Genomic DNA, 10,970 nt, shown 5'->3' with positions numbered 1-10,970 from the left:
TTTTATATTTTCATTAGTAAATGATGTTAAGTAAATCATCGATTTCATTATGAGAAAGTCGAAACCGATCGGCTAGAGTGCATCGCGTAATCGAATATAATTCGCAACTCGCAAAGTGAAGTTAGCCACCTGCTGCAACCTGCGAACTTTACTGTGGGTACCGAGCAACTCGAAAAGAAATATTATTTGTACTACCCTTATCGCTGAAGACTATAGTGATATAAAACGTTCGTGTACTATAAAATGTTTTGGACAGTCATCGTTGAAATATAAATAACACAAAGCGTCTGCAGACTTTTCAGAGAAAAAAAATTGCGGTATCAAAGAATTTCACGATGAAAGTTACTGTTACTACACTTACAGACGAAATTTTCGTCATAGATGTTTCCGAAGATCTGGAATTGGAGAATTTTAAAGCATTCTGTGAAATAGAATCCGGTTTCCGAGCAAAGGACATCATACTGAACTTCAACGGCAAGCCACTGTTAGACGACAAGAAGTCTTTAAGGGACCACGGCGTAAACGATGGAGATGTCATCGTTATGATTCACATGCTGCAATCTTCTTCCAATCTCAACGCCAACGACGCCAGTCAAGGTATTCACCTTTGTTTCACTTTTACAAAATTGCAGTGTCATGTTGACTTGCTGACTTCTAAACGTCATCAATGTGCAACAAGCGGTAAACTGTTTACTGCAATAAAGCGGGTGCGTAAAATTTAAAAATATAAGTGACATTTTGTTGCTGTCAAAAAAAATTATTTGTTTTGATTGGATTTTTTTTGATAAATTTGGTCATAATTTGTTTTCAGCATTGCCTGCAGGTTTAGCCAATCTTGATTTCAGTAGTATACAAGTCCCTCCTGCAGTGGCTAGTAGCTCAATGGCTGCGAGAAGCAATCCCGTTGAGGAAGACCCCCGTCTAATAAGAGAAATGTTTCTGGCCAAACCTGATGAGCTAGCTTTACTTAAACAAAACAACCCACGATTGGCAGATGCCTTGCTTAGTGGAAACCTTGGTAAGTTCACATAGAATTTCATATTACTTTATTTCACGAGTTACATATTAGAATAACTTGAATTATTCATGTTACATTTAAATTGCTTGTGAAGTGAATTTTGTAATGTATCGGTATTAATTAAACGGCGGTTGGTTTGGGACTGATTTATTTTCAAACATACAGACGGTAGGTTATACTAACCTACCTACATTTAACACAATATATTACAGTCTCTCCCTTAAAAGAATTACTACATATACACAGTATTCAACATCAACACTTCCCTTCTTCAAAAAAAAACACAATACACATTACAGTACAAGAATTTCGTTTTTAACAACACAGCAAACATTTACATTTTAGAACAATACAATGCAGATAAACTCAAATGAACCCATATAAAAAAACTAAGCCATTGTAATTGAAGAAAACTAACTTCAATCAACAATCATAATTAACTAAATAACATTATCCTCGAATAAACAACAAATTATGGGGTCAACTTATTAACAAACTGAAACATTTTAACACTTTTTTAAATATAATTTAAACATGTTTTTGTACCAAAACTTTAACTTTTTCAAATACAATGAATTTACAACTTTTTCTTTGTAATTCTAAAACATGCAGTAACTTCAGATTTAAATATAGTCAACATTAATTCTAGAACAATAAACAAATGAAACATTTTTTTTTACACTGTACCTAATAAATGGCGATTACACATTAATATTATTTTAACCGAACTCCATATCCCTTATCAATTAGAACTTTAAAGTTAAATTGATTCACACTGTAGTAATCGACCCAGTCACTACAATGCACCACGATCACAATGTTACAGATAAATTATAAAAATGGACATTCTGATAAATTTTTCTAATTTCATTATAAAACTCCCGGTAAATCCACTATGAGAACCATAAACTAATACGATACCTCAAATTATAAACTTAAATAAATTAAACTGCCATCAAGTACAAAAATGCAAAATTTTACCTAGCAAAATTCTAATAGTTTTACCTTAAAAATTTCGACAACGAAGCCTGAGTCAGACCTTGTCAACACTACAAGCGACCGCACCAGTGCGCCTGAACCCCCAGTCACATGTGTGCCCTCTGACGACACAAACGACCACGCCAGTGTGCCCGGACTTCCAGACACCTGTCCTTCCTATTACACAACATGTAATTACACCTGCGTCGGACCCCTAGTAACCTGTCCTCCCTACAACACAGCAGGGCCTCCAGTCACTCGTCCACCCTACGACGGGAATGACAATGTGCTCCGCCTTGTCCTCGGCAGTCACACCGTACACTCTCCTTCTCCTCGGCAGTGACATCCCGCACACTCCACACGTAACAAAACCACGCCAGTACGCCCAGACCACCAGCCACTTGTCCGCACTTTAACAGTACAAGCGACCAGTCAGTGCGCCCGGCCAATGTGCTCCGCCTACTCCTCGGCAGTAGCACCGTGTCCTACCTCCTCCTCGGCAGTGACATCCCGCTCATTCCACACGTAACAAAACCACGTCAGTACGCCCAGACCACCAGCCACTTGTCCGCACTTTAACAGTACAAGTGACCAGTCAGTGCGCCCGGCCAATGTGCTCCGCCTACTCCTCGGCAGTAGCACCGTGTCCTACCTCCTCTTCGGCAGTGACACCACGCACGCTTCCACGTGCACCAATACGGCTACGCCAGTACGCCCAGGCCACCAGCCACTTGCCCGCACCTTAACAGTACAAGTGACCAGCCAGTGCGCCCGGCCAATGTGCTCCGCCTACTCCTCGGCAGTAGCACCGTGTCCTACCTCCTCTTCGGCAGTGACACCACGCACGCTTCCACGTGCACCACCAATACGGCTCCTGCAATATCGCGATACCGATGACAACCCGCGTGCCGCAACTGCCTGCGCTCACGCCGCCGCAGCCCCGCATGTCCCGCTGTCCGCTCCGCCCGCCACCACGCTCGCGACGAACGATGACGACAACTCCCAACTAATGAGCGGACGCGAATATTCTCCACAACACAACAACCATTACCATTATCCCTAAATGACTTAAATAATAATTATGTAAGGAACACATCCTACGTTACAATACAAACCAATCAAGTTATCCGCTTGTGACTTGAAATTAACATTGGCGTAATTCACATACTAACTGCGACATTCGAGCTTTACACTAAAATTAATGTGCGATATTTTCGTACAAAATTAAATTCAATCAAACTCAATCTTTGATTATACTACAATTAAATAACACTGAATAATAAGTTTACTTTGCACATAACTACTCCATTTTATTACATTTTTTTAAGATACGTTACTAGACACGTCATCCTAGCAAAACAGCGACGCGCCTGTCCCGCTCCAACTAGCGGCAACAGCGGTGTAGCTGTCTCACTCGCACTCGCGCTGCATCTAATTGCATTATGCTTTGTCATGATTTGAAAAATTACAAAATGGACGTAGAAATATAAAAAATCTTTGTCATCAATTTATACTAACTTCGAATCGATTTATACCAAATTTATACAAAAAACTGAAACACATCGGCTACCCTTTGCCGATTTCAATAAAATAAAAAATACAATGAAGTCGGCTAAAAACATTACGATACAAAATACTAAGCAAATAGTCTTACAGTCCTCAACATCACTAGCGTCGTTTAACACTTAACGCTACACTAAATACACGAAGCCTGCGAAACACTCTTCCCCGCAGCTTCCACAGGTACCTTTGCCGCCGCCTCTGCGCGGGCCCCTTGCCCACTGCAACCAGCCCTGGCGCTGCCTTTCCTCTGGACACACATGCCCCAAACACCCGTGTGCTTCCATCACCACACACGTAGACTGCGGCCACACTTCTCCGCCGCACACGCAGGCGCCGCCGCCCGCCACTGCTACTGCACAGGCCCCTCATCAACTGCAGCCGGTCGGCCCTGGTCCTGCCCATCTTCCGGACCCACGTGCCTCGCGCACGAGTGTACTTCCCACACCATACCGTAGATTGCGGCCACACTTCTCCGCCGCACACGCAGGCACCGCCGCCCGCTGCTGCCACTGCGCAGGCACCTCGCCCACTGCAGCCGGCCGGCCCTGGCCCTGCTTGAGTCCCAACCTGCACCGGCGTCGCTCCCTGGCCACTGCCTCTCTCCGGGCTGCCTTCATCTACCGCCAACACCGACGCCACCGCCTTCTCCGCCGACATATTATGATAGCACGTACTTAGGTTCCGCAAACTGACATTACGCCGTGCAAAATTACTTTCGCGCGGAATAAACATACGCGTCCACTCGTTCGCACACTATCTTCGCCTTTCCACGCGTCCACCATACTTTTTACGCAATTGAAAACATCCTCGTCGCCAGTTGTAATGTATCGGTATTAATTAAACGGCGGTTGGTTTGGGACTGATTTATTTTCAAACATACAGACGGTAGGTTATACTAACCTACCTACATTTAACACAATATATTACAAATTTCATAAATAAAAATATTTTTTATATACAGATACATTTGCTTCTGTTCTTCGAGAACAATTGTCGGCAAGGACTGAGCGTCAGCAACAAAGAATAAGGTAATCTGGTATCTGCTATAATGTATCTCTTAATGGTTGGTGATAAATTCCTATAAGTTATTGGAGTTTTAAATTTATTTGTCTTTAAATATATAATTCTCAAAGTGAGGAGTAACACTAATAATTTTGAGAATCCATGTTTTAAAACTTGTGTTATATTTTACTGAACAGGCACATTGAAATACAGCAACATAAAGACAATATTCCTGGTGTCAATTTCATACTCACCTTAGCATCATTTGTGCTTCTTACTAGGAATAAAAACAAAGGAACTTTTTGATGATTCACTTAAATTCAAGGTGGCATTGAACATGTTTGCAGTTCAAAGAATCAAGTGCTATATTTGATCGAAGCAAAGTGCTTTTTATTTCTATTTTAATTTGACCATCGATCATTTAATTTTTAGGTAGCTTACATTCTATATTAAAAAAAGTAATCTGCCAGTAAAAAAATGAGACTCGGTTAATGTCAAATAAATAAGGTTGAGTTTCCGTCTTACAGCATTCAATCACTTTATCATATAGAATTTAATTTACATTCAACAGGATGATGAATTCAGATCCATTTGATACTGAAGCACAAAGAATGATTGCGGAGGAGATCAGGCAGAAGAATATTGAAGCTAATATGGAAGCAGCTATGGAGTACAATCCGGAAACATTTGGAACTGTTGTGATGTTGTACATCAATTGTCATGTTAACGGGTTTGTCTAATTATATCTAAATATCATTGAACCTATTAATGCTTCACCAATTAAAATACAATGCATTGGAAATATTTAAAACATTTTTTTTTCTTTTAGGTTTCCTGTAAAAGCATTTATTGATTCAGGTGCTCAAACAACCATCATGTCAGCTGCCTGTGCAGAGAGATGCAACATTATGAGACTTGTTGATACTAGGTTGGTATTGCTTGTTGCTATTTAATTATTTTAATGTTAGCTGTATTACATCTTTTATAAATCAATACATAGTATAAAACAAAGTCGCTTTCGCTGTATGTCCGTATGTATGCTTAGATCTTTAAAACTACGCAACGGATTTTGACGCGGTTTTTTAATAGATAGAGTGATTCTTAAGGAAGGTTTGTATGTATAATAAATGCATAATATAGTAGAGAAACACTGATAAATTTAAAGTTTTCTAATGTGATGTCGTAAATAAGCACGTTTTTTTGCGCTTATATTGCAAACGCTGGCTGAACCCTACGAGATAGACCAAAATAATGTACTACAGTATTGTTCACCTTAAAAAGTTCAACAAAAAAGTCCGCGATGGTATATGTCTATCTCTTAGGGATAACCCAGCATAACCATTTTTATTCTTTTACGAAGTGATTTTAAACAATACAGCATTAATCCTTATCCATTTAAGTACCTTAAATAAATTGTGCATTTATTCTGTAGTAGGTATATTTTGCATTGCACCCGTGCGAAGCCGGGGCGGGTCGCTAGTAAATAATAAATAACTGCTTTATGATCCCTTCTCCCTATCATTGACATTTTTTTACATTTAGTGACAAAAGTAAAGAAACAATTACTATTTATAATTTTAAAAATGAAGTTGAAAACTAATTTAGGTAGCCTATGTTTTCTTCCAAACTATGATTTACATCTATGATACATTTCATCGAGATCTGTTGAGCCATTCAGGGGATAACTTCAAACAAACATCCATCCATCGAAACATTCGTATCTATTCCTTATCTTATATATATAAAAGAAAGTTATGTTAGTTACACTATTTATAACTCAAGAACGGCTGAATCCATTTGACTGAAAATTGGTGGGCAGGTCGCTTAGAACCAGGAAACAGACATAGGATAATTTTTACTCCGTTTTCTATTTTTTTTATTCCGCGCGGACGAAGTCGCGGGTAAAAGCTAGTTTATAAATATGATAGTATCGGCTTTGATGTTTTTGTTTAATGTATTTGTCCAATTGATATGTTCCACAAATAATGTAATCAAAATGAAATTGCCATCTACTGACTACTTTATCCTTACTGTAAATTTTATTCTATCGAAACACTATGTATTGTTTTTATTATTAATAGATGGGCGGGCATTGCTAAAGGTGTAGGTGTACAACGCATAATTGGCAGAATCCATATGGTTCAGATGAGAATTGAGAAAGATTTCTTAACAACATCATTCTCAGTACTTGAAGAGCAACCAATGGATATGCTTCTTGGCCTGGATATGTTAAAAAGACACCAGGTATAATATATTTATAAAATGTGAAAGAAAGAAAAGAAGTCTTTTTATAAATTGTAGCTTGCTTGTATAATTTTTAGCTTGTTGATTAGACAATTAATGAGTTGATTAATAAAGCATAATATATTTTTATCAATGACTGAATTTTTCATTGAATAATCAGCTTTCATTGTAAATCGTTGAGAGTATACATAGATTAAAATTTTAAGAGATTTTTAAGAAATGTGAAACTATAGATGCTTTTAACTTTTTACCTTATAAAATATAAAAATATATAAAAATGCCTTTAACAGACATTGTGATTTTTTTTTCAGTGTAACATTGATTTAAAACGAAATGTGTTACGTATTGGAACTACCGGTACTGAAACACCATTCCTTCCAGAGTCCGATTTGCCAGAATGTGCCCGTTTATCAGGATATTCTGAAGATGAAATTGTCAACCAATCAACTCGGGCTCATGAGGAACGTCAAATAAAAGAAGCCCTCGAGAAATCTAAACAAGGTGGGAGAGGAAAAAAGAAATAAATGTAACATCTAATTTTTTTGTTTGTTACATTTTTAATGAATCATTTCATAGTTACATAACATTGTAAATTATTTTTTGTTTAAGGGAAATCATTTTGCACTGCTATTATCTTTACTACTGCTTTTTTTTAGTAATTTTTGATATAATTAAGAAAAACTAATGTTTAATGAATTTATTTTTACTGACTACTGTTTTGGTTGCAAATTAATGAGGTAAAAGTGAAATATAAATTTGTTGCATGTTTGATAAGACAGTAACAAAGTATCATAAAAATAAAAACAGTACAAGCTATAATTCTTTTTTTTTTTGGCTTTTGCATGTTTTTCCTTCCTTAATCTTCGTCTACATAAAACATCTTAATATTACTTGTTACATCATTTCTATTCACTGAATAGTTTGGATACTAATATATTGCGAAGAAATTAATTGTTGCAAATGTGACTAATATTTTTTTTTAAATAAAATCAGTGCTTACATCTTCATATGTGTGAATCAAGAAGCAAATTACATACACCTAAAGTGGCTTCAATATGGTAATTTATTATTGTGTTTAATCATTATTGTTGTAACTTCAAAGTTTAATTACTACTACTTTTACTATTATTTTTATAGCTGTCGCCCGCGACTTCATCTGCGCGCAGTTAAAAAAATAAGTAGCCTATGTGTTCTTTCAGACTATGTTCTACAACTGTGCCAAATTTCATAAAGATCCGTTGAACTGTTCCGGAGATACCTTCAAACGTCCATCCATCCATCTTAACATTCTCATTTATTATATTAGTATGATATAAATTTGTTATTAAAGAGTATGCTTTCATGGCAATTTTAAAGATATAACAGTTATCAAATAGATAAATTTTCATCTCATTTATATTATTGGGTATTAGTAGTATTGGGTAATGTAAGCAATTTCTCATAAAACATGGTATTGATGCAATGTATCAATAACTTAATGTAGAACTGACTGGAGATAATATTTTACTTCAACTTCACTGCGCTAACACTATTGCATTTAATCATTTTCAACTACCAAGGCGACATAATTTTATTATACATACATTTGATTGTAACTTGTAATAATTTGTAGAATTTCCAATTAGACAGTGTTGACATATGCATGTTATTATTTAATAATTTTGCAGAACTGTCAAAAAATAATCAACCATCGAAATCGACTGCAAGCGCTCAAACATCAACAAGTGTGGGACAATCAAATAATCGTACAACTGGTAAGAATATCTAAACACAATTCATTTATAATCTGGATTTTCACTGGGAAACACATGTACAGAAATAATCCAACAATGTTGCCATATCAGTGATATTTAAATTTTGTTTTTTTCATGATATAAAATATGCTTGTACTATCTAGCTGGTGGTTGGTGGTGTGTATAATGTTATTGTTTTATATGTATATTTTAGCAGAAGCATCTAGGAACCAACCATCGAGACCGGGTTCCAGTTCTCAAGTGTCTACTAACTCAGGGCAAGGAAAGAGAACTGGTATGATCGTTTTATCATAATAGATAAAGCATGTTCACAAAATGTTTAATACTTTAAAAAACTTTGCATTACTAATTAATAATATAATATGAAGAAATATTTAGAATGTAATCATTAGTAGTAAAACGTAAAGTAATTTTAACTTTTTATTGCAGGACTCGGAAATCCAAGCTTAACAATTCTGCCAACAGATTCATTCACCGAGTCTGATGTTGAGGAAATTGTAGGTCTAGGATTTACTAGAGAACAGGTGGATATTTGTGACTACTGTTGGTTTTGCAATAATACATGCATGCTCTTAATACTTCTGTATCCTTCCAAAGTTTAAAGGCGTTTTATTTACCTATTGATACTAATTTAATATCGTATTACAGGCAATCGTTGAGCTGAGAAGATTCAACGGTGATAAGACGCAAGCAACAGTCGCACTTTTCGCTAAATCTTTAAAGTTCTAAAAAGTCGTTTTTATTCCATCTATGTGAGACTTTTACCTTCTATATATCAGCATAATATCCTAAACTTTTATCATATTTTATAAGTTTGTGAAGAAAATTGTATTACTTCTACTAAACGGGTTGGTTCAGTAGCTTCAAAATCAAAAGACTGACTTTTATCAACCAATCTTTTCACATAATAAATTTTGACCTCGCTAATGGTCAAGACCAGACTATTAGCAGTTAAATAGTTCTCATACTGGTATAACTATTTTCATATATCTTGGCGGCGCAAGATGATCGGCGCGCTGCGCAGTGCTCTCCCCGCGCATTGCGACTCGCGCACACTTAAGAGCCGCTAAAATAACTGAAACTTTTTAAAGATACTTAATTGAAATGTATAAATATGTATAATGTTATACAAAAGCAATTAAGTTTGCCTTTCATTACCAAATAGCAGGTGTAGGGTTTAGAAATTAACTTTGTTAGTGTAAAAAAGTTGTTACGATGTGAAAAAGAGATCTTTAATAAAACTGTTGTACTTTGTTTGCATAATACATATGATCAAGTGCAGATATAGTATAAAACTTTATTGTAAGTTTTTTTTAAACATTTTTTTAATTTCTTAATCAATTGTATTGAGAAATTTATATATTTTAATTTACATATACATATAATTAAAACAGGGCTAGCATTAAGTTACTCTAATACTTTTTATACAACATACTACTGATTAAATAAATCCTATCATTTAAATGACAATTAAGTTTTTTAATGTTAGTTTTAGAATTTTATATATTTTTTATGTAATCGGTTTTATAAAAGAATTTATCAAATTATAAAGGGTATAAACATATGGTTTTAAATTATTTTTACTATATCATTGCAACGTGTTACATTGTATTTACTTACGATAAACAAATAGAACGAATCAAAATGCTTTTTTATGTCATGTTTTAAAATAAATTTCTTATTGGGGTATTATTGTCTTTCATTTCAAAATTTTTCTTTCATTAAATACCTTTAAATTATAATTTATCTTTTATTTTATACATGTTAAGGATAGTACCGAAATTGTACTTATTATTATACCATATTAATTAATAAACATATTTTCTGTATAATATGATACATTTTTAATAAAATAATCTCAAAATATATAAAAAATCGTACACCACGGGCTGCAGAATTCCATGACCCAAGCAACCAGTGGTCAGGGCTGCAGAGACAGGAATCACTTCATTATACGCGCGGTTTTTAAAGTAACTGCCTTTTGTATCGGGCCCTTAATCCAGCTCTTTACTTTAGCGAGAGCCTCTTAGATATTGGTCATAGTTTTTCGCGAAATTATTAGAATATTCGAATATACGATTACTGAAATAATCGCTTGTGTCGGATGAAAAGACCCACTTTACGTCGCAGCACTAGCGGAGTAAGTAACTCAAATAAAATTTCATTTAAAATCTGATCTTCCAGCAATAAACTACTTTTGAAGCCTAATAGAAACAATACACTTCCTTTGAGTGCCAAAGAATAATATTAGGCTACTAATGCTTTACTGGTTATATTAAAAAAATACAGTCGAATTGATAACCTCCTTATTTTTTAAGTCGGCTAATAAAGCTATGTAGTTTTGTTTCACAAAATTTAATCCATTTATTTAAATTAACAATACATATATTTGTTGAGGATTACAATAATGA

At 35.3% G+C, this 10,970-nt stretch overlaps 1 protein-coding gene across 2 annotated transcripts; it reads left to right on the top strand.

The window, feature by feature from the left end:
- Nucleotides 1–50: 50 nt before the first annotated feature.
- LOC106717070 (protein DDI1 homolog 2) lies at nt 51–9,586 on the top strand. 2 transcript variants are annotated; one of them, XM_014510767.2, is made up of 11 exons: nt 51–597; nt 812–1,018; nt 4,521–4,587; nt 5,133–5,291; nt 5,391–5,489; nt 6,643–6,805; nt 7,117–7,306; nt 8,473–8,559; nt 8,756–8,833; nt 8,989–9,083; nt 9,208–9,586. In XM_014510767.2, the coding sequence occupies exons 1-11, from the start codon at nt 336–338 to the stop codon at nt 9,286–9,288; spliced, it is 1,488 nt and encodes a 495-aa protein (XP_014366253.2). In that variant the 5' UTR covers nt 51–335; the 3' UTR covers nt 9,289–9,586. The 2 variants fall into 2 exon arrangements, with proteins under 2 accessions (XP_014366253.2, XP_014366251.2); XM_014510765.2 differs by having other exon boundaries at nt 54–597; nt 8,753–8,833; nt 9,208–9,585.
- The last annotated feature ends 1,384 nt before the right edge of the window (nt 9,587–10,970 follow it).

This window comes from Papilio machaon, chromosome Z, assembly GCF_912999745.1.
Source record: "Papilio machaon chromosome Z, ilPapMach1.1, whole genome shotgun sequence".
In the NCBI taxonomy this organism is placed as follows: domain Eukaryota; kingdom Metazoa; phylum Arthropoda; class Insecta; order Lepidoptera; family Papilionidae; genus Papilio; species Papilio machaon.
The sequence above is the reverse complement of the archived record's forward strand: the minus strand, read 5'-3'. Positions and strand labels throughout refer to the sequence as shown.